The 24661-nt window shown below is 43.4% G+C and overlaps 1 protein-coding gene and 1 long non-coding RNA gene across 7 annotated transcripts in view; one reads left to right on the top strand and one right to left on the bottom strand.

Annotated features, from left to right (window-relative positions):
* The first annotated feature begins 699 nt into the window (after positions 1-699).
* The window catches only part of LOC115614543, a 32175-nt gene continuing 8213 nt past the window's right edge, over positions 700-24661 (top strand). Inside the window, exons 1-4 of one of the 2 annotated variants that reach the window (XR_003993749.1) lie at positions 700-2219; positions 4364-4966; positions 8381-8640; positions 11220-11442. This is a non-coding gene — a long non-coding RNA (uncharacterized LOC115614543). The other variant, XR_003993748.1, reaches the window with a different exon arrangement.
* The window catches only part of FHIT (fragile histidine triad diadenosine triphosphatase), a 550770-nt gene continuing 539442 nt past the window's right edge, over positions 13334-24661 (bottom strand). For 4 of the 5 annotated variants that reach the window (XM_030501539.1, XM_030501538.1, XM_030501535.1 and 1 more), the window contains 2 exons: positions 22088-22191; positions 14947-15288 (listed from right to left, as the gene is read on the bottom strand). In XM_030501539.1, the coding sequence (XP_030357399.1) occupies positions 22090-22191 (102 nt within the window). In that variant the 3' untranslated portion in view covers positions 14947-15288; positions 22088-22089. Of the gene's footprint in view, positions 13953-14799; positions 14839-14946; positions 15289-22087; positions 22192-24661 lie in introns of those variants that run through there. The other variant, XR_003993747.1, reaches the window with a different exon arrangement.

Here is a 24661-nt window from a genome sequence, read left to right as displayed (position 1 = left end):
AAACTTTAAGGACACTCTATTTAAAAGACTTTACCTGAATAAATGTTATTCGTTTCTGCTAGGTATTTTTTAAGGCTAAAAAGAAAGATAACAAGTCCTGATCTGAAAAGCTTAGAATGTGATTGAAAACCCACTGGAGCCAAGGGAAATTCTTCCAGTGACTTGCTGGGTTTGAGCAAGGTCCTGAGGGTAATCCCTCTGTTTGTTGTGTCAGCCCCTGGGAAAAAAGAAATCACCATTTGCTGATTGCATTAAAATGTACAGGGGGAAAAAGCATCTTCTGTCATTGATGTAGCACATTAATGTGAAATATGTGCACATATCAAGGGGACTTGTAGTTGGAAAGAGAGAAATCCTGTACTTTGAAGCTCTTTATCTGCAGCTTGGTATTTGAAATACATAATTTAATTATCTTTGAACTCCTTTGTTCCTCCTTAAAATGAATCATGTTTAATTTTCCTTTTAAATATCATGCATTGATGGACGCAGCACAGGGGATCACGGTAACAAAATGGTGTTGAACCAGCTACTGGAAATTAGTAGCAATAAACAATGCATTTCCTACCAGTCTGTCATATTAATTAGTCTTCAGAATGTGTCAGTGCTTTTCATTTGTATTTAGCGTTGCCTGAGCTTACTGCCAATTAAATACAATGTTGTTATCAATTCAGCTCGCACGTGATTACACCGGATTAATGTGGTTATTTTCTTTGATCCACTATAATTAAAAATCACAGTTGTGATTTTAAACAAGTGTAAAAATATAATAAGTTTGTGTATGCAGCTGCCTTGTTCTTCTCATTTACTTTAATAACATTTGCCTCTAATTAACAGTTGTGGAAGTCCCAGGCCCCATTTAGTAGCTCAGAGGAGAAAGCAGCATTTTGCAAGAGCTGGAAGAAGCCCCCACATGGACCCACTGCCCAACCATGGTGGGCAATGTTTTTGGGCGAGATCTATGGCAGTTCAGTCCCCGAATCCTTAAGGAGAACTCATCAGCCTCAAGCAGAAAGAAAATACCACCTTAAAACTCAATACTGTTTCCCTTGAAGCCTGATGACTGAGCCTAACTACATGCCTGCACCATGCTTAATTTCCAGGGAGGCTCTAATGTCTCCATGGGGCTGCACTGTGCAACCTCCATGTCCCCACAGGGTCTTTCACCCCACCCCACGCATCCAAGGGGCATATGGTGACACGGGCAAACACGCCATGCTGGGAAGATGTGAGTGCCTGCATGCTGACCCCAAAATAACCAGTCTACCCAGCCCCGGCCTTTCAGGCTTCAGCTTCTCACTGAGTAGGAGCTCTCAATTTTGGGACCTGCCACCCAGCTGCAGTAAGGAACAGGCAAAATGCCACCACCCAAACCAGAAGGATGATGTTTCCCATCGCTACCCACTTCTCTGCTGCTGACAGACAGGACCCAGACAGCAGAAAGGCTGGAGGAGGCTGCTCTTCTGTAGCAGATAGAAGTAATTAGTCAAATCACTGCAGCGCAGAGAGGGATGCTGGCCCATCTCCCGTCTGGCAGCAAATGACTCATCGCAGAACAACTTCGGTAAAGGAGTATTTTATTGTATTTATTTCCTCTTCTGTTTTCAGCAGGGAAACAGAGATGAATTTTTCAAAAGGCCACCAAGGCTTTTGTCTGGGAGCTTCACCTCCCAGGTCTCTTAAGGCCACTGAGAAGGTCACCACTTGAATAAATGTCAGCAGCAGTCACTCTGGTAGGGATGGAGACCAAAAGCCGACTGTGACCCATTTATACCAACTGTGGACCAATCAGTGCTGGATCCTGCAGGAAAAAGACAGCCCTGGATGCTCACCACGTCTGACCACTCAACCTCCTGTATCCCCTTGTCCATACCAGCACGCAGCAAGGACATCACCACTGTGCAGCCCCCCAAAAGCACTGTTGGCTGGAAGAGCATTTTACCAACAAGCAGAAACAAATAGAAAAGTGCTCTTGTGCTTTCTGCATCACAAGGGACGAGCATCAAGCACCATATATGCTGAAAGTTGGACACTTCAGCTGAGCTTTGCCCACTGCTGTGCTGCTTCAGATGCCATTGCAAAGGTCTTTCTCACTTCAAAGTTTGTCTGTCCCACCTTGTGCTTTTCTGTACCAGTTCAAAAAGCAGACGAGAAATAACTAAGCAAAGAATTAAGCTTGAATGAGTGGAAGTTAGCGAAACATGAGCCTTGCTGGCCCTTCAGTAAGTAATGCACAGTGTTCTGCTGAGGTAGGGCTCTTTGTGCACATAGTAAGTAATGTTGCAGTGAGGTGAAACCTCAGGCTCCTGATTCAGCTGATATTTCTGGCAAATTGTTGACCTATTATAGTTTATTCAGGATTTTTCCAGTCTTGGTAGAGCGGCTCTAACAGCGACAGATTTGTCATGCTGTTCCTAACAAATATGCAGCTTTTGTAACTGTGAACGTTGTAATATCTTGCGGCACCCCAGATAATAATTGCTCTGCAGTAACACTCTGTTTATAGGCAAGGAAAAGAATTAATTAAATATTAATTAATAGGGTTTAACATCGCTGGTTCAAGCTTGTGTCATAGAATAACTCACAGGGACAACTTTAATTTCAGCTGGCATATGTATATTGATGATTTCTCTGCTGGGCTGGAACTGGAGGACTGTGCGGCTGCGCTGCGGGCAGGGAGAAGGGCAGCCCAGCTAATGAAAGGTGGCTGTCGGGAAAGGGTTCAGTGGAGCTGTTTGCCAGCTGGAAAAGATGTAAAGGGGAAAGCAGGAAAATGGCCCTTCTTTTTATGTTCATCTTGGGGAGGAGGAAGCGCAGAAACCGTCTGCTTGCCTGGTTTTGATGCAGTGGGCTTGATGGAGAAAATACTGCTCTCTTAGAGAGATATTAGATGTCTTACAGCGATGTCTAAGATTAGATATATCTTAGAGAGATGGTAGCACAAGCAAGATTTTAGTCCAATTTTGGATCTGTTAAAATTTGGAGGAATTTTTGGAATTCCTGCGGAGCTAACAAAACATAAGGGCATTGCTTACGTTGGTTCAAAGAGGAGATGTGTCAAATGGGATGACAAACCCAAATGCTAGCTTATGCTTCACCCCCTGTTAAACCCAGTGAGAAGCTGTGATCAAACCCCTTCTCTGGGTGTTGCTAAAAGGCTTTTATTAGCAGAGCGAGAGGTGCAGCCTGTGGGGACCTGTCATACTGATGTTTCCTTGACAGGGGTCAGAGATTAGACACACTGCTACAGCGCTGTACCTTCAAGTTGTCTTTTGCTACCCTTTGGCCTCACATTTCATGTCACATTACGGCTCCAAAATACTTGTGTATAAGGTAAATCTCAAGCTGGAATTTGTACAAGGTGTGCACCAGCAGTTGGTCTTTTGGTGATTTTGGGGGGCACAGCCCAGAGGTCAGGCTCACCCTTGCTTCCCATGGGATGGATCCCTAAGTGCAGCTCAGCCTGCATGGGTGAGGATGCTCGCAGACAGCGGAGGTCTTGGGAATTGCTAATGAAACCAACTGCTCTGCCAGCAAACTATCCTGGGTCCCCCACTGGCTGTGTAATTAAAATGGGGACTGTATGGGTGTGAAGTTAATGCTGTATACATAATGTATCTGTCCCAAGGTAAGCCTTCACATCTGTTCTCTGTAAAACTCTAAGTGTGGGATATAATTAAGCGGGTGAGAAATAGTTCTGAGCAGAATGAATGCAGCGTTGTCCAGCAGCAGCAGCTCAAACTGCCTCTTGCTGTGGCAGCGCAGTGAGTTTAACCAGCCAGAGTCAGAGCTGGCACAAAAACAGGCTGGAGGCGCTGGTGGTTAAAAACATGTGTGGGTTTGGGCTTGTTTTCTTTTTTCCCGTTTATTCTGTCATTGAGTACAAGGAGAAACTTCAGTCTGTAAATGCCACCGATTCTCCATTTCACACTGACGTTCCCGGGGACAGCAGAACTGCCTGTAAATGTCTGTCACCCAATGAAAACTGGAAAAAAAAAAAAGATCTTCCAGGCTTCTGCACATCCTTATCACTGGTAAATAAGCTGTCACTTAACCCTTGCCAGCTCCTCCTGCTGCTGGAGTTGAAGGTGGTGAAATGCTTGCCTCAACAGTGCTGCTCTTTGGGGTGCAGTTCTGGGAGATAGAAAAGAGATGGAGAATACTTTTCCTGGTGTTCCAGGAATCTGTCTGGAAATGCTTTTATGCTGGGGAGACAGAAAGGCTCACCCAAAAAAGATTTGCAACTGAAGTAACTACCCACCCAGGCTTTTCTTCCCACCTCAGCTATATTTTTTTTGCTAAATGTCAGTTTGCTTGTCAGCCTCCGGCGGGGTTTTGATGTTATTTCCTCACTTCTTTTCTGCAGGATCCCTGTGTCAGAGAAGGAGAGAAATGCCACAGCATGACAGCTTCTGCTTCCTGGCCAGGGCTGTTTGTGTGAGCGGGGAGCTCTGGGATGTATGGGGGCTGGAGAGGCAGACAGACATCACGTCTGCTGTCCGAGTTGGCGGTGGGAAAGGGAAGGAAAGGTGTGAGGACACTTGTCATGCCTGAAAGTGGCAGCCACCAGATTGAAAAGTAAAATGTGCAAACGCGGTGTCCACACTCGGGTGGTTTCTCCTGGCACAAAGCAGGAGGATGCTCCAGGGATCTGGACACTTCTCACCTGCAGTCACACTCCAGCACTGGCTCCTCAGCTCCAGGCATCTCGTAAGTCAATGGGAGCTCTTGTGTACCTATTGCAGGAGTTTTATCCAGTTCCACCTGACTTCATTTACAACTACACATGCATGTTTCATGTATAAAAGTCCACAGAGCTACAGGGAGAAATATTATTCCTCTTCTCCTACAATTTAGGTGCTCTTCAGTGATGAGTTGCTGATTTTCTACACTGTTTGTGTCAGCCCAGCCTCAGACAGCCCCACCTGAGCAGCTCTTCCTTCTGACAGGCCACAGAGAAATAAGAAATGTAAGTTGGGCTGTGTATGTACATGTGTGTAGACAACATAATAAGCATGTATATGTGTGTATACACCCCACTCCCCTGTATGCATGTGTATATATATCTCCACATATATATCCCAGTGTTTTTCTGGGATCATTATAGGATATTAGCTACATCTTTTCACATTTGTATATGCCAGGAAATAAGCAAGTATTATTAAAACAGGGCTGCTTAAATGAAAGCAGTTGGAGAATAGAGTTTTCATTACAAAGCTGCCAAGTTATTGGAGCGATTTCCTTGCCTTACCTGAGGCCTAACCAGAGGCTGAAATTGAAATGCCATAAACTTAGGTCTGTGGGTTTACTTATTTATTTTGCCATTCATATGCCCAGATATACATAAAAATATATGTGTATATGTAAGTGTATCTTTATGCATATATATGTACTGATTATACTTATATAAATAGACCTTTTTTAAAGACCTTTAAAAGCATACATTCTAAATATATGTAAAAATTATAACAATATAAATGTATACATATATACATAATAGCATAAAATTATATATTTATAATCACATAATTGCACTTAGTATAGATAATATGCATCCTAACATACATGATTTAATATTTGAAGTCTATGCATATAGTTATATTGATTTTTTATATATGCATATATATATACACACACACTCATATACATATATACATGCACATCCATATATGTAGACCTTTATATACTTGTATGAGATATATAATATGTATGTAAATGTATAAGATCAATATATAGGAAGGTCTTAAATATTTATATATACCTACATGTGTAAATATGTGTATATGTGAGTGTGTGTGTGTGTATATATATATATATATATAAAGGTATTTTTAAAACATCTTTACATACATAACCAGCATATATATGTGCATATAAATATACATATATACACAAATTTAAACATTTAAAATATAATTTGGTTTTGAGATATATAAAGACCTTTACATATAATGCCTGAATACACTCTGTATCTGTGTTTATATCCATATCCAGCTAATACATGTGATTGCTCAGCCCTGGCCACATCACCTGCCCAGAAGGTCCGGGGGAAGCCCCCGGCCCCATGGGCTGTGCAGCGCCCACGCTGCTGCTCCTGACCCTCCTGTCCAGCAGCGTGCGATGAACTGCCTCTAGCAGCCTGTGCCTCACCATTTGCATTTGTTGCTCTGTCCCTTCATGCCACTCTGTATGGAAAGGACGGGATTTTCATTCCACCCCTCTGCCCCTGCCAGCATTTCCAGGCACCTGCTTGTGTTTAGACCTGACAAACGTGAAGCGTGCTGAAGCTCGTCCTATGGGAGATGCTCAGGTGCACGCATGGTTTGCTGTCTTGCAACTGTTAATTTTCCTCTATTGTTTTACTGAAAAGAGTTGCCGCAATGTAATGTCACTGCAGAGAGTGGCTGATGACAGTGAAGAGCCAGAGCCCTGCTCCAGGGCCAGCAGTGATGGCTTTGGAGATGAGACCGAAGGGTGGAAAGGGATGCTTTTCTTCTTGGCTGCTGGACTTGACTAGAAACCCTCTGTTTAGAGTTTCTATTGCACAGATACTTACTGATGGTGCGCTTATGATGTGCAGCCTGGTTTGTGCCAGGAGAAGTTTGGGACTCAGTGTTCCCTTCCCTTCTGGTTACGGGGCTCAGGGGGACTTGTGAGTGCTGCTGGAGGAGGCTGAGGATGCAGGTAGTAGCTGGAAAACTCAACCTAGCTGGGGCACAAACATCTGTGCAGACTCAAGGCAGTGCAGTGTTTTTGCCTGTGTGCAGTTAGCTGAAGTTGTTCTGTTGATTTTGTGCTCCCTGGAAAGAGGTGGGGTTTTTTTCTGCCTTTTTTTTGGTATGTCTCTGGCTTGAAATTTCAAAAGCACTTGATCACCCAAGGAGCTGTGCAACGCTGCCATCTGCATCAGGGACAGGCCACCTGCTTCAGAGCTGGAAGTGCCTCTCAATTTAAAAGGGAAAAAAACTTTTAGGAAGGAGCTGGAGGCAGACTTGGATGAAAAAGGGCTTCTTAGAAAGACCAAGAATTAGCAGAATCTAAGCGGCACAAAGAAGGAAGCCCTGGCAACAAGGCAAGCAGTGTGTAATGGCTCAAGAGGGGAAAGGATGAAAGAACTTGCTTAGGTAGATCTAGGAAAGACTATTCAAATGCATAACAAACCAACTTCTGCAACCACAGGGTGAGAGAGAGACTGAGAAGAGTGGAAGGATGCTGGCTGGTAGTACAGGGCAGGACTATATGGGCGGGCGTAACATTACATGCTCTCTTTCTCAAAGTGGGAAAAAATGCCTGGCTTTTGGATGATGAGGAAGATTTGGAGCATGGGCTAAGGGCAGCATAGCAAAGGAACTGAATGCAAAACTGGAGGTTAACAAAGATGTGCAGAAATGAAATCCCAAATCCAACAGCCTACATCGAGTTAGTTTTATGGCTCCTGCTTGGCAGGAACTTGGAACAGGATGGTTTTTTTTAGGTATCTGCACACTTTGTTGGGTTTGTTTGGCACCTAAGGAGCAGCTGGGTGCTCAGCAGCAGAAAGCGGGCAGTCTTTGTCTTACAATTTTGAAGGATCTGGCCCAGGGACGCACAGGTGGGTGCTTACCCTATTGTCCCCCAAAAGCCCACAGCTGGTGCTCCAGAGCCTCCTGGAGAAACACTGTATTTTAGGCTGTAGGCCAAGTACATACAGGAGACTGAACAGGCCAATGGGAACATCACTTTTGGGAAAAGCATCTGCTGCTCAGCCCTGAAAGGTCTCTGGGGAGAAGCGGTGGTGCTGGTGGCATCACGCCTGGCTCAGCACCCCCTTGTTCACACCTACCAGGGAAACCCATCACAACTGCGCTCTGGGTTTTCTTGCTATACTTCTCTTTGCTGTCACCCATCTCTCTGCTTGCCTGATTTCTGACTGATGTAAATACCCGCCCCCTTCTTCAGCATAATGAATACTAATTCCTTAATATGTGTTATTTTCTACTGTATCTCCATTTCCCTGCTATCTGTCTTGGAGCGCCAACAATTGCTATCACCGTTTGTCTGCTGTGTGTATATAATTAGAACAGTTGGCTCAGGTAATTACTTTTTGCTTCCTTCAGTTCCTTCCTCTGCTTTGCACTAGTCTACCTTGTTCAGGGTTTTCTTCATTGCAGACTCGTCAGAGGAAGTTTTCGAAGCAGGGTGCATGGCTTTTAACTCTACTGCCCATTGAATTGGAGGCCACCAGCTGCTAAACCTTCTAAAACCTCTGAATTCGTGAAACAGCAGCTAACTCTCTCATTCTCCATTTCTTATTCCTGAAGCTCTAAGTGGAACTTGGTAAATTACGTTCCTGAAAGTGAATTGCGTGGTTGAGAAAATTGCCCGTCTGGTTTTATTCTCCCAGGATTGCCAAGCATCCGGCACTGCTGGTGCTCAGCTCACTCCCAGGATGCCAAGGGAAGGGATGTGACCTACCTCCGTGGAAATCAGTGGCTGTTGGTGGGCCATGGAGTCATCCTCATTCTGGCAGCAGAGAAAGGAAAAATCCCAGCAGTTGCAGGATTTGCATGGAGACACAAAGTGAACCCACATCAGAGACCTGTGAAATTCCTGCTCTCCTCCGACACCATGTCAGAATTTGTCTGGAAAGATTTCCTTTCAGAGGTATTTGTTTAATTACAGTTATTGCAAAGACAGTTAATGGCTGATGAACACACCAGTATATTTTAATTGAACATATTGAGCTTGCTGAACAAAACCACAGCTCTTGACCTTTCCCGTAAGTGACATGTTAGGACAAGCTTTTCTACATTCAGAGCCCAGGGAAAGCAAGGAGGGGACCACCCAGTGCCGTTAATGGGAGCCACCCCTGTAAATCCCTTTCATGTCAGCTCAACAATAGGCTGCTTAATGTCTAATTATTTTAATTTCATACAGTTATTGTTCAATGTTGGAGTGGGAGGAATGATCTGGCTAAACGGTGCTCCAGGTTGCACTGTCTCTGGCCACTCCAACCTCCCACAATAACACTTCTGATACCACCTTGAAGGCCTTGGGTGATTTAACACCAGTGGCTATAGTTTGTCATTGCGATGGAACAGATCTGTGAACTAAACACCCCCTCCTGCCCTCTGGGATCATGACAGGACAAAGCCAGATTTATTTGGGATGCTGGGAACTGCTGGCCCTTTGCCTGCCTGGGATGCAAGACCCACACCCTTTACCATCCCCTCACCACAGTCTTTATTGATTTCTAAGGAGCACAAGCTTGTGATTAAAGTTTGCTTGCGCTTAGATACTTCCCTGAATTGGTGCTTGGGTCCTTATTCCAGCAAAAAACTTGCATCGATTTGTGCTGGAGCACAGGCTGAGTAAGCCCTCAGGGACTGGCTATATATTTGCAGCATGGCGCTCTTCAGACACATGACAATTTCAGGGCAATTTTGTAACATTAAAACAGCATTACCGGTGTGTCTTTAACTGGCCATAAATAGAAGCCTTCACTTGTCTATAGCGGTTTGATATTTCAAGCTAGGCAGGAACATCCAGTCCTGGCTCACAATCCGTTTTATCACCAAAAAGAAATTCTGTAGGTTAGGCAAGTGAAGCGCTTACTCCTGCGAAACTTCAGTCCGTGTCTGTGAGCTGCAGTGAGGCTGCATCTAATATTCAAGTGCAGGAAGGAAAGGGAAAGCTCTATCTAAGGCTCATTAGAGATGGCAAAAAGATACTAAAAGAGCAACACCGTTTTACGCTTGTAAAAATACCCCTAGTAGATTCATATTTTTTAATCTTCAGTACAAAAGCTCTGTAACTACAGCAAGGCATTAGTTTCCAATGACTAGCTACCTGGTTTTTTTTCCTATGGCCTCTGGCATTAAAGCTCTCAGTGAAAAGACACTTTAGAGCTAGTTCAGGCAGTTCATTTTCTGTCAATCAACTCTGAGGCTGGAAGTATAAAGGCAGTAACATGACAAGATTTCTATTTTAATATCTTTACTCTTGATAAGATAATCCTCGAGGAACGGCGGTGATCAAATATTTACAGGCAGCGCTCACCGGCACAGTCTATTGTAAAATTAAATACACAAAATTATGTGGGGATAATGCTAATGTTGTGATAGGAGGACAAAAGGCAGCATGCTTGAAATGAAGGTTGACTCTTCTTAATATATCCTCCTCTGTGGCAGGGACAGAGAGGAGAACAGAAGAGCAGCTTTCATTTCACACTTTTTGTGACCTTTCTCTGCTTTTCAGTAGTTTGTTTGTTATTTAACATATTGTGTACTTAATTTTTAGGTACGTATTTGTGTGTGTGTGTATCCTGTGTGTGTCTCTGGGATGCACTAAATGACTAATGAAGCCTGTTAGTACTGAGCCATTGCCTTGCCCCTTTGTGAGCCCAGGTTTGGGCTCCCTGGGAATGACCAAGTGCTGCAAGAGGCTGTGCAGAGTAGGGGCTTAATGGGGGTCTTTGCCAACTCCCTGCATGGGTCAAAGCAAACACTTACCTTTGGGAGCTCTTCCTATGCATCTTGCAGACACTCACATGCTCCAAAACAGCCATAAGCACCCAAATTCCTGCTTTAACAGACCATGAGGCTCACAGCAAAGGAACTCAGGGAGAAACCTTTGCAAAAGGGTATTTTTTTCTTCCTCTTATCTCTGCACATCCCTGGTGTGTGGACGTGGGACCTGCAGTGACCTGAAGGTCCTGTCCCTGCCCAGGGTAGAGTTGGCAGCACCCAATGTGCCGAGTCCCCTCCAATGCTGCTTTTTAATGCCACTGTGCTGGGGCTCAGCCAGAGCCTGGGAAAATGAAGCACTGATTTAGGCTGAAAGGCCAGTGGTAGCTAATATGGGAAATTACTCCAGCAATCATCACTCTTTTCCTGTCACTATGGTGACAAAAGGAATGACAAAAGCTTGAGCAGAATGAGATAGAGTGACACAAGTAAAAAGGAAAAGAGTAAATGCTCTGCAGCTGCGGCCGGGTCAGGGTAGGCAGTGCTTGAGAGCTGCACTGGAGCCACCTCTCTGATGGATGCGGTTGTGTCCTGTCTGTACATACAAGGGTTTGTAAAGTGACACAAGTACTAAGCCTACCTTGCACCAAGTGCCACAGTCAATGAAGCTACCACAGGCCTAAAAAACATTAACAATCCTGGCTCTGTAAGGCTCTTATGCTACAGCTTTAATCCTAATGCATTAACCATTGATTTTTGCACCTCCTTCCTCTGCAGCACTTTGTTATTTGCCACCTGCCTTAAGGACAGGGTCTGCAACCAGCCTGGCCTCCTCCCTGCCGTTCAGCTCTGAGCATCGTTAGAGGACACAGCAAGGAAGTCTGTTCTTACCAGCCAAAGCAATGATCACCTGTGACAGAGAGAAACACATGTCCAAAAGGAAGGGAAAGCACAGAGGGATGTGCCTGGACGCAACCCAGCGCCAGAGGAGCAGATAAAGGTAGGCCAGCGATTCGGGCCAGCTAGTTGGGTTTACCTCAAGCCCCTTACAGAACCTACCATCTCCCCATGAACAAAGACATGGGTACCAGCTCTCAGATGTCTAAACAGCAGGTTTTTGAGCTGCCTGAGGAGGGGAATACCTTGAAGAAACTCCAAAGAAGAACGTGGGCAGTGGCAGCAAAAGGTAGAGGTCCAAGGACAACTTACCTAGGAGTCACAGCTGGAGAAGGTGCCAGCAGGTTGGTGCCCCATCCTGCAGCAAGACTCCTGTCCCTGGGGGCCAGGAGGAGGTCCCCAAGATCAAACAGCATCCAATGATTTTCCACTTAAAGTGGCAATTTTTATATTCTTGTTTCCACCTTCTAAAAAATGAGGTAGGGAGGAAAACTGGTGGGGTGCAGGGAGGAGCAGAAGAAGGTGCTGAAGGGAGCAGTGGGGAAAATCTTCATGCTGAAATGCCAAGCCAAATATCCCCCCTTGCCCCACCAAATCTTTCTTTCTGTTAAGAAGGAAAATTGTATTTTCCAGCCAGTTCTATTCATGAGTGATTGTGAAGAGCTCTGCTAATGGGCTATGCCAAGCTGTGGTCACCCTACAGAGCTATTGGCAGGAGAGGTGGCAAGTTGGAGAGGACTACAAGGGAACTCTGCATGGTATTTTTTGATGAGCTGATTATTCAGAAATTTCACAAGAGCTAAAATACATCACTCTGTTCTCAAACTCAGAGCCCTGCCAACACACAGGACAGCTTACACGAGCAGCAGTGGTCTCTCCTTCACAGTGGTGCTGGCCTGTATGTTAGGCACCAGATGCAGGAATCGGACAAGGTTTTTTCAGCAGCTATCGACCGCAGTGACAGCAAGAGGTGGGGAGTGGATGGGAGAACACAGAAAGCTGAGAGAGGAATTATTTAGGTACTTTCATGGCTGTCACTATGTGTGTATTTGAAAGTTTTTCATAGGCTCTGTGGCTACTGGGGCGTTATGATTTTTAGTGCATTTTACAGCTAGGGTGTGAGAGAACCCTACAGCCCACACATATTCAGGTGCTTTTATTTCAGGGGGTGCTTAGTCCCCAGTTCCATTTCAGGAGCTGACCTTGACTCCCCCCATTGCAGCCAGGATCCTCTGTCTTAGATGTCGTCCTCACTCTGCAGCCAAGTCAGGCTCCCACAGAGACCAAATGGTCATTTTTCCCTTTCTGCAACATTAATTAGAACCAAAACACCATTTTATTGTAGCACAAGATCAAATAAGAGCCTGATATCTGGGGGGTGGGCTGCATGTGTGCAGGGGGAGGTTAGAAGCAGCATGGAGCCAATTTCTGAAATACCACACAAAGACTTCAAGGAGCTGAGGTGGTACATCCCTAGCCCATTGATCTGTCACCACACAAGCTCCTTTAAGCTACGTGGGGTGACACTGGTTGTCCCATGGAGGACCAGGGGCTGGTGCATCTGGAGCAAGAATGATGCTGAATTGCTGGAAGACAATTAAAAAACATCCTCATGCTGTACTCACACCTTTTGTTGAAATCACTGTAGAATACCTGCCTTAGTGCAAGCAGATCTTTGTTTTCTGCTTTTGGTGGAGGTGCTCAGCACTCCGCAGCACTGCCCAGCCCAAAGGCAAGCCGTGGGCATGACCCCAGGGAGGGCAAGTGATTGAGGTTGGAAAGGAAAAAGTTGATTACAAAGACCATCAATGCTTTCAGCACAGCATAGCCTCACTTTTCCAGCAACACCATCCTTGTATGCAGCACTCTGCCCATCTATAGGAAGTGTATGACTGATCCAGCCACCATCCTCAAGGCTTAGGTCTTAAAAAAAAAAAGGAGGGGTTTACTCCACATCCTGCTGCAGGATGTCATGTACTTCATGATCTGCCTTTTCTAATCTCTCTTTATCTCTCACTCCAACCCCTTCTCATGTCCCTCATCTATTGCAAATTCCCTTTTTAAGCTGGAGCGAAGCACATAAATATTTTCATGCTGCATAAATAGGTTGTTTTGTGCATAATGCCATGGGAGGCTTTTTTAAAACCCAGGACCTTTAGTGCTGTGATAACGGCCTCCTCATTTACACAAACGAAATCTTCCATCCAGCTCAGCACTCATCTGCTCAGCAGCCCCCATGCAAAATGGTTGGCGCAGCGCCTGCTCATCACAGGCTACAGAATTAATACAGAATATTCTATACTTAATAGGAAACCACTGAGCAGGAGGGTTTGGATATACCTTGCAAATGTCAGTGATGCTCGGGTTTTGCTTCTAGTATTTCCCCAGCAGCAAAACTGTTGTCTGTCTTTTATGTGAAATCACAGCTACTTTAAATACTATAGTGAAAAAAGGACAACAGGATGTTAGCCCGTTCACCAGCATCTTGGACCATCCTGTCTGCTCACCTTCTCTTTGCCATTTCTTGCCCCCTCACCTTCATTTCCTGTTTCTTCATTTCTTGCTCAGGGACAAAAAAGTGCAGGCACCATCAAAACAGACTTTTCATTTACTCTGCATAGAAAAAGAAATAGTTTTACAATCCCTACATTATTTAAAAGAGCTAGTGGAAGATATTGGTGGCCACACTGGGCCATGGTAAATCTTTGACTCAAACTGGCTTTTCAGGAGCAGTATTTTAACAGCATCACAGTAAAATCTGGAATCAAACATCAGCAATTTAGCTCTAATGTTTCTACTTATATTTGACAGCACAAAGACTTCAAACCAATGTACAGGACTCCTCTACAGTATATAGCAGAGAGAGACTCAGGAAAAATTATCCATTGTGCATTTTCCTACTTCTCAGGTCAGGCTGCAACCCTTTAGGGACAGACTATGACCCTGACCTCAAGCCTTCAGGTAGACTCTGCATCTTACAGCTGCTCTCAGCACGGCTCTTCTTTAAAGACTTGGAGCATTTTGTTTTCCATTCTGAGTTCATGGGACACAGAAAGCTTTGGTTGTCACCTCCCTGCAATTCAAGAGCAAGATTACAGGTGCTCTTTTCATGCATATCTTGCAGACTAATTTCTTCTCCCTTCCATCTGTTTTTTGACGACTTTTCCTTCATTACATGTTAGCAATCAACAACTAACCCATGGCGGGTCTCTCCCTGTGCAGGGCTCTGAACATTTCTTGCCAAGGGAGCATTCCACACGGGTCACTCCCACTCAGGTTGGTTGTTGCTGCAAGCAGTCTAGCCCTAATGTGATTACTATCCCATTAGCAGCTCCACATATTGATTGGCAGAAGCATTTTGTATCACCTTAAGGTCCAGAACCATTGTGACAACGTACTAAAAGAAACAGAGAAAGGAAAGAACATAAGATGTTATATATTTCTTATTATAGTACCTTACCTGACAAAACTGCAGCTCTCCCGGTTTATCTTGGCTAATCTGTAATGAAGATTTGGTTTTTATGAACTGTCATACTGCTAAAAGATCTAAGTTCTCTATGATATAATAGCCCACATACAAAAAGCACAACACGGAATCAACACTGTGTAATGTACCTAAACACAGTAGCTACCTGATTTTGCTAGCACTTTATTGCAATGTAGGCCAAGGGACAATTTAAAAAGATTCATTCCCAAATACACAATTCAGAAAGATACGAGTTACTACTCAGAGCAATATTTTGAATCAGTGCTCTTAGATGTTTTAGCTGAAATTCAACCTTGGTGATATCCAAAGGTCCAATAAAATTGGTCGTGGAAGATTCCCATATTTGTAGACCATCATAAAGTTGTTCAGCTGCAGCTCCAGGGTCACCGAGAACTGGAGCACGAGGCCTTTCTTCCTGGGGAGTTTCTTATGGCACAGGATGTTTTTCAAACACTTTGTTATCTGAGAAGTGACAAACATAGCAGATAGTTACATATAATAGTATCTTTGATCTTTGTTAGTAAGACAAAATGTAAGGCTGTTTATTGCTAACGAGTTAGGTGCTCATTAGTATGTTCCAACAGGAAACACTGACAGCAATAAGCAAAAGGAAATGTTCAGTGTTAAATCCACACACAACACATTTACAGCTCCTATTATAGCCTGTGCAATAGAGAAAGGAGGAAATCCTTGCACACAACTAGTCTAAAATTATGTATCAGAGCAAGAAAGAGGAGCATTTGTTTGATTTTTTTATCTACTTTTTCAACAAAGTTCACTTCCAAATAACACAAACGCCTGCCTTTCACATTGTGCTTTTCATTCCTAACTCACAAAGCACCCTCCAAAGGAGGTCAGGATCATTTTACAGAAAACAAACATGAAGTGAAGCCACCTCTCTGATGTCCCCGAGTAAGACAGCACAGTCTGCAGCTCTGCCGACCACTAGTCATAGGAACAAAGGATTAGAAAGGGCATCCTGTGTCATCAAATTCAGCTTCTTACTCTTCAAATCAATTTTGCTGTAATAATCTCATGCGAGTCTTCGGGGCACACGATCTCTTATATAAGCTCCCGCAAATGCTCTTTCACTATCATCATCTCTTGTATATCCCCATCCATCCTGACCCTGCAATGAGACTCTACCTAATGCCAAGGTATCATACACCAGTGATTTGGGACCATCACCCTGAAAATGCCCTCAGTCTCACACACTGAAGAATGAATGGGGTATTTCTTCCCATGTCTGCTCCAATTTTATGCCTCTCTCAGCGGTCCATCCTAGTAAAAGGCCTGTAACAGGTAACATACCAGACCTGAAGGTGTTCCTGAAGCAGAGAGATAGAAATGCTTAGTCTAACAAGAACTGCAGCTCTGAAAACTGGTTGCAAAATCCCTGCACAAACTCATGGCACAATTGTTACTGCACCATTCACAGGAGGGTCGTGGCAGCCCGAGGTGCTAACACAGACAGGGTACTCGGGTTTACCCCTGTGCATACCTGTCCTTTCATGTCATACTGACATCCTGGTAAACAACAGAACCTCAAGTATGTTCAGTCCAATATGTTCCCAATGTCCAACACCCCTTCCCTTTTTCAAATAGCCACTTACTGGATGAGTTATTAATGCCTTTCCACCTACACAGCCTAGACACCAAAACTCACAGAAAGCCAGCTTTCAAGCCTTTGAGGTCACACTTGAGTTGCTGGTTAGAGTGCCTCTCTGGGCAGTTCTATTATGCAGCAGCTACAGCAGTAGGAGAACAATACAAACCTTTGCTAATAATTGAGCATGAAGTGGGCTTTTTGCTTGGGATCTTCAGTTTTGTACCTTCTCTTTGGAGCATGGTTAGAGCTGGTTTCAATATTCAGAAAACTATTTCAGCTTATCAAACACAAAGCTGTTACACAACTGTTAGACGAGGGCAGAGCCCCCAGACTTGTTCCCTAGGGCTATGAGTGAGGTTTGGATCCTTGCTGTTGTTTCGGCTGCAACTCCCCAACCACCCACTTCTTTGTCTGATTGTCTTTTCTCACTAAAACATATGTTTCCCCTTTCGATGGCATTTTGAGCAACAGTTTCCATTGTATACCCCTATTGACTGACAGTTTGATGGCAGCCTGTAAATTAGTTGGCACGTGTTTTGTGAATCTGCTTGAATGTGGGCCTGGCTGCTTAGTACATGCATCCTCCTTTTGCAGCTCTAGGGGCAAGAGACTAGCATCATTTTAGCACAGGTTTGGGTAAAAAAAGTACTTGACCGTAGTCAGTATCACCCTTATTTGAAGCTCAGCATTGTCCTGTACCTCCATTCTTTTATCCTAGATCCTGGCACACAATGTCCATCAGTTATGCTCGGCTTTCCCCATTTTCCTCTCATACAATGTGACACACGCAAAGCTTAATGATGAATCAGGAATGGATCAGACAGCCCAGGTAAGCATTCAGGCTGCTGGATGTGCAAGTTCAGAGAACATGTGGCCCTCTGTCAGCTTTCTTTGCTAACAGTAACACAGTTGATGCTTTGCCTTTGTGCGGTACAGTCTCGTCTGTGTCTCTGGCCACGACATTTCTACTGTAGCTATAATTACAGGATCCAAGCGGTGCTGTATGGAATGCATGTACTCTTGACAGCTGAATTAAATGGCTACCTATAAGGAAATGGAAGTCCAGAGAATGAGGTGTATAACTTTCAGCACAGTACTACTTACAGCCTCAAAATAGAGGTGTGAGGGGGACATTATGCTGGCCTCTAATAAGAGGAAGACATTTCACTTATAACCATAGCTAACCCTATTGCAGCTTTGTTTTCGTAAGGATAATTATATGCTTCATGCAGAAAGGATTAGCAAACCGCATTTATTTAGGGAAGCCTTTTGCCCTAAGCCTTCTAGGGCAGGTATTACTGCTGTACACAGTTGCTGCACTACTTCTGGCTGCTTCTGTTTTCCCTTGAAGAGATAATTTAATTCCTGTGCATAAACCTTCTCCCTGCTGCAGAGGTGGTGGGTCTGCATGTTCCACACTTCAAAAAATACCAGCAAGGGCCAGATTATGTCTGTTGGATTTCTGTTGATACTAACTTTCCTCACATTCCACTGAAATGACAAAAAGATTACTTTATACGTACTTACTGCAGAAAAAGAAGAGAACTTTGGGTAAGAAAGCATAGGCCCTATGATCTGATCCATCTTCTTTTTGCTATTTCCAACTACTTAAAGCATAATGTCACACTGAAATGCACACACTTGGAGTGCTGCATTCTCTTCTCCTGACAGATTGTTATGATGCTTTTCCAAGGTGACCTTCATAAAACATGTTTCTTTTGAAGCTTATATTTCACTCTTAGGTCATAACATTTTCACACAGACAAGCAAACCGTCAGCTCCCCATTTCTAATTACTAATTCTTGGAGGCTTCTGAGTGGGGAATATAATTAATAGCACTTAAATTTGGAGTGCAGAGAAATCTACAGCCAATTACTAGCATGTGTATTTACTTAGGAATTATACACAAACAGCTCCTAAGTGCAGCCATAAAGAGCTCCCAGCCCAGGACCAGGCACCACCTTGAGTCACTCAAAAAATTGCCCTGCTTATAAAGCAAGGCTCTGACACTGAGGGGTCCCTTCCTGCTGTACCCCTTTTCCCTGCTCCCATTCCCCACACCAGAGCACACAGCATGTCGTGTTTCCTGTGATGCATGGTGATTCTGCTTGCTAAGAGGCTGCCTCAACCTGGGCTATGGTCCCCATTGCAAGTACAGCATCTTCTGGGGCAGAGCAGACTGTGTCCTCACTGCATGGTGTGTGTCCCAGATCCATTCCAAGGTACAGCCGTTAGTTTGGGGTTTTATTCAGTTTAAAGCACAATAAAAAGAGGGCTTTTCCTGCAATAAAGCAACCAAAGAAGGGTGTTGCAAGCTATCTCATCATACTTGCCTAAAGTTAAGGAAAGCGATGGGATTGCTTTGGTGCAATGCATGCAGCATAGATTGTTAGAAGTGCTGGAGCAAAACCAGATGCAAGCCAAACTGCCAGTTTAAATCCCCTCTGGTCAGCTGCTGCTAGCAGTGGTAATTTCCCTACTGAAGTCAATAGAACAGCATCTTTTCACATATGCTGAGTGTTCTTGGTGCAGAAGAGACAGCTGTGAGGCAGGATGAGTGCTCTCGAAGAATGAGATCATCTCTTTTTTTGCAGTGGGGCAAAGAGAAAACCCCAAAAGAATAGAATTCATGTTCTCTGACAAAGTTGAAAAGACTATGTTCTCCAGAAACGCTACCAGAGTGGGGATGAAGGGGAGAACAGACATCAGAAATCCTGCACAGCTCTGCAACCTGCATTATTTGGAGAGATTTTAAAATGAATTTGGCATGTTGAATGACACAAAATATTCAGATGGTTAAGCAATTAAAAGCTATTGAATATTTGTAACTCTAAAAGCACTCAGCAACAGACTATCACAGCCAACCCCTTTATGCGAAGGGACGTTTTGACATTGTACGTAAGACTACTTTTCTAATGGCATAAAAGTATTACTTCAGTTATGCCTAAAACAGGAAAACTTCCACTGAAACTTGTGCAGCCTGGTTCTTTCTTCAGAAACAACACCACAGACTGAAACTGCCTTTGAAGAGAAACATTTTTTATATTCTATATCTGAAGGTTAGTAACTCTTTTAATCTTTAGCCTTTTTGCTGGCATGCGTAATTTAAAATGCACAAAACAGACTATCAAAACATCCTGCTATAGATAGTTTAAAGGTGCATCTGAAAATAGGCTTGGAAATTAAGATGCTGCAGGGGGGTTGGAACTAGGTGATATCAAAGGTCCTTTCCAACCCAAACCTTTCTATGATTCTATGAGATAGATAGTCTACAAATGCAAGTAGAAGGTGCTACTGAACCTAGTCGAGTCATATAGCTGTTGTGACAGTTACTGAAGGACTTGTGATAAATGCAAAGATAGCTGGGAAAGCTCTGAAAGACAGTTCAGCCTGTCCAGGCTAATCTAGCTGAGCTGGGCTTCTTGGAATGGAGCACTTAAGTAGAAAAATAATGCATAAGGCCTAAAGACGGCTATTTATAGGCTCCAGAACACCCACATTCAGCTCTTTCTGACTTCCCTTGTGCCGCATGAAAAAACTCAAGTCAAATAGCATCCAGGTAAACTTATAAATGGCAAAATAAATCCTTTGTAGGTGAAAAACAAGAATAGCTTTGAAGAAGGATGCATGTAACCTTGTTAATTTGCCAGAAGTTTTCCATCTTCATCACTTTAGAAGCAAGGTTAAGAGAGCAATAAAGGTTGAGAAATTCAGAAGGTGCTCAAATATACCTTTATCTCAGGTTCAGAGCCTTAAACCTCAGAAGCAAAACAATGTCAGGGAGAAGAGATTGACAGTGATCTTTTGTGTTGGAAATCAAGTGTTGGAAGGACTGCCTGTACTAGGCAAAATACTTTCATGATAATGATGCCACTAAGATTTAATTTACCAGTCTGTTCTAGGAAAGGTAATGACCTTAAATATCATGGGGGACTTATCACGAGGTCATCCGTGCAGACACACACCGATTTATTTTCATAATAAATGAAAGTCCAGCCACATGAATTTGCTTGCAGGAATGAATTTATACCATTTATCCAGCTTTGTGTTTAGTATCAGAAGAACCTAAGAACATTTGATTGATATGTGGGGATTTAATTCAATTTCCCTTTGAGAATCTCTGCAGAAAAGCATTTCAAATTCCATTTCTAATGAGATGAAAATAAAAAATTCCAAAACCTACCAGATATATAATGGGGAAAAACATCACAGTGGGATAGGAATGTGCCATTTTATCCTAAGTACTGTTCATTTGCTGCTGTGCTACAGATCAAGAACTACATAATGTCTCTGTTAGTAAAGACTGTTTACATATGTATTACCTAAGGATATGCTCCTTCTGGCCATTTTTGAGAATCATAATTCTGAGGTGGTGAATAGGGAGTGCCTAAACACAAATCCAGCAGCCACCATGCAAAGTCCACTGTGTAGTCCAAACCCTGCTGCTCCAAACACCTCCTGGAGGTCCCAAGGTCCCTGATGCAGAGGACAAGTTTCCCTCCCACATAGGAATTACGTGTGTTAAACAGCTTTGTGCTAGTCCACAGAAGCATTGGCACAGCCATTTGACTGGAGAAGACAAGAGCATGGTCATCATACAAGAAAAGAGTCTGATGAACTCAAACAGAGATGACGAAATGGCACAGGACATGAGAGCTGCCACGTAAGTGTGCCATGCACACATCCTATAGTTCAGCTCAAGATTTATCAAGCTGGGCTTCAAGCAGTGAGTCACAAGCAGAAAGGAGGGATATTTATGGGATTTCAGTTCTTCAGAGGAAAAAATATGAGAGAGTCAGAAATGACAGAGAAATGAGAGTGCTGGATGATGGCAAACATCATATTATGGGGAACAGAGGAGAGGGAGCTTTTGGCAATCATTGCTGCAGCGTACATCCCAGCGTAACTCATATTGATCTCCGGGGGCCAGTTCATTTCTACTGAAAAAATCTGGCTTCTGGGACTCCAGGTACAAAATGAAAACCTCACAATTTCTAGAGCACCAATGTTAGCATTTACCAAGTGTTTCCTCTTTCCTATTTCTCCCTGCAAATCTTTTACTTTTAGGGCTAGCGCAAAACTTAGCGGAACAGGCAGTTTTCCAGCAGGCTTAATTCCGAAAGTTAAACTGATGAGACGATTTAAGATTTGACAGATAAAGTTAGCATTTGCTTATCCACTCTATAGGCTGAATTCTGCTGGGATTTTGTATGTAGAGGTGTGTGTATATATATATATAGACACACACATATATACACATATATATATATACAGAGATATATATATCTGAACATACACAGAAACACCAGGTTTTAGCTCTTCATAGAGGTACCAAGGCTATTTTCTGTTCCAAAGACAGAGGGAGGATACGTTAGGTTAGACATTTCTCTTAAGTCACTGCTGATGATTCTGATTTCCAAATATGTTATTTTTTGCTGTCTGGAAACGAAAGGCTCTAGGATAGTGCTGATTTGTTCAAGAAGGAGCATGTTATTTTAGCCACCGTTGCAGTGCTGTGTCCTTTCGGAAGCAACACGAACCTAAGAGTTTCATTTCTTTTGTTTCATATTCCCCCTCTGTCCTCAAGAAGCCTATGGAGGATTGAACAGATTTTTGTGTGTTGCAGGAATAAATCAATGTGTAAATCATTACCTCTAATTTTCCTGAAAATACTTCTTCAGAATTGCTGCTTCAGCTGCCATTTCTTCTTCTGTCCTCCACTTGTCAGGGGAATCCTCTTTGTCGTGTCGCTGCAACTTTTATTGAGGGAGAAAAAAGGAAAAAACACAGTGTTATTTTTTTTCCCCAGTTTTATTGTCAAATTCAGGGCATACCTGTATGCAACCCATCTAACTGTTCCACATGTCTGCGGGATAGAAGGACCTGGTGATGAAGAGACGAAGGGTGAAGGTTACCAGTTTAGAGTGGTGACAGTAGTTAACTGATTCTGATGGATTTATGATGATAACTCAAGATGCCAGGATAAACGATAGGCAGTGACAGAGTTCACCTTTGTGAGTTGATGGTCAGATACCTTGCGAGTCTTTGATGCAAAGCGGGTAGGTAAGGTAATAGGAAAACAAACACACTCGGGTATTCTGAAGCGCCCATTACATCAGCGGAGCGAGCGAGGCAGGAGCTGCCTGGACACCTTGTCAGTAATCTATTTTAAATCTTCTCTCTAGCTTTTCCTCTGCCCATGGGGCCACCTTTCCCATCAAAGACCTGTTGTGATAACAAGGCCCTGTTGCAGCTGTTTCCCACTGGCAGCTCATATCAGTAGTTTTCAGAAGAGATACATTCCCTCCCTGCATGCAAGTTATTAGTCCTCCTGTGCCCTTGATGAAAGTGAGACGCATCCCCGGTCTAGAAACAAAACCTGTTATTTTAAGCATAATGATGATTTAATGCAGGAAAAGATAAAAAGTATGTGAAACATTTAATTTTTGCATCTAGCTTGCATAATATGCTCACAAAAGTAAGTGAAGTTCTATCCCGTATACAATAAGCATTAAGTGATATTATCCCAGACACGATGATTTCAAATACATCCTTCGCCCTTCCTGAAGAAGGTAGAAGCTGGTGGGTTTGCTGATTTCCAGAAGAAGGGAGTTCTATTTTATGTCAAATATAACACACCAGCACTTGAATGACTATTTGTACATATGTCCATCCAAAGACCGCCTGGCACTCATCAAGGGAATTTACAACATGCAGCAGAAACGTTTGCATTAATGGCTTAAGTGTTGAGATTTCCAGTGTGTCTCTAGGTACAGAGCACAGATTGTATTAACAGCATCAGTGCTTCTGGGGAACATAATACTATCGACTTTTTGTTAATGTCACAAAGTTGGAAACTAATGATTTTAAACCTGGACAAATTTTAGTACAGAAGATAAAGCAGTGAAAAAAAACAAAGATGAAGGAGTACTGAACCTGCCACGCAAACTGCATCACTGGCTATGGCATGTTTAGCAATAAACTAGGATTGTTAGCATACATCCAACTCACAAATACTTTTATTTGTACTGCATTTCTTCTACTCTGAATTTTGCTGCCAGCTATAGTCCTATGTAGTTCTACATTCTGCAACACAGATTTCTCCCTGCTCAGCAGATGAACTGCATTAGAAAGCTATTTCCTTTCATGCCAATACAATACAGTAGCTGTAGGCAAATTAGAGTGTATTACTGTTCGACTAGTAGAGGACTAATCTTCATTGTTACATTAGCTCTAGGTGTGTTATAAATCTACCTTGTAATAATGCTACAGAATTAGAAAGAAAGATTTAGAAGCCAGGAACTGGTACAGTGTATATACACTGTCAACATACACCCTTTGTGTCCACGTGCGCAGTGTCACCCACTTTCACACCTATAGAGTGTATAGGTACCACGGCTGAGCTGGCAATGAGAAGGAGTTATAGGAAAGAACATACATCATCCTGTACTTTCCATGGACTGTGAGCACTTACACTTCACAAGAGGATGCACCAGGCCAAGCCAAGTGGTGGTAAATCAATTGTCCGTCTGTGTGAGCTGTTTCTCTAAAAAAGCAATATCTTGCTCATTCGACCTAGGATCAGCAGGAGATACAGCAGGCAACAGCTAGAAGGCAAGGGAGGGCAGCCCCTATTCCTCAAGGTCGCCTTATTTAACCTGCAAGAAGTGCTTTTAGTGATGTGATTTGGCTGCTGTTCTCCCTTGCTATCCTGTTTCTGTGCAACCCAAGTGAGAGCTGACTCCAGGATGAGACTAGTAAAGTGCAGGTTTGACTTGTAGTTTTATTTTCATTTTCCCTGGTCAAAGAAACTGAAGTGAACAGCAATAAGGAGGCATATCCTGAAAAGGCTGTTCTTGTTGTCTAAATTAAAACCGTGTGAAGTCAGAGACCATGGTGACTTTCTCAAAGCCAGCAAAGGAGAGGGTTTCTTTTGCTACATAACTGTTAACCTTTAAAAATAATCAATCTTTGACTTAAGGTTAAAACAGATATATGGGGAGCAGCAATGAATTCCGAAACTTGCCTAGAAACGCAGCATACTTCAGCAGCCCTGGCTCCTAGTACACAGCCTGCAGTACCAACACAGCAAGCACCAGCCTGTCATGAAGTGCTTAACGCAGCCTTACCGTTCTCTGCTGTTCGCAAACCTCTCAACTGAAAAGATGTACCCACAGTTCTTGGTATCTGGACAGCAATTCCTCCTGCAGGACATGGCAGAGAGGC

The sequence above is a fragment of the Strigops habroptila genome, chromosome 11 (genome assembly GCF_004027225.2).
Source record: "Strigops habroptila isolate Jane chromosome 11, bStrHab1.2.pri, whole genome shotgun sequence".
In the NCBI taxonomy this organism is placed as follows: domain Eukaryota; kingdom Metazoa; phylum Chordata; class Aves; order Psittaciformes; family Psittacidae; genus Strigops; species Strigops habroptila.
The sequence above is the reverse complement of the archived record's forward strand: the minus strand, read 5'-3'. Positions and strand labels throughout refer to the sequence as shown.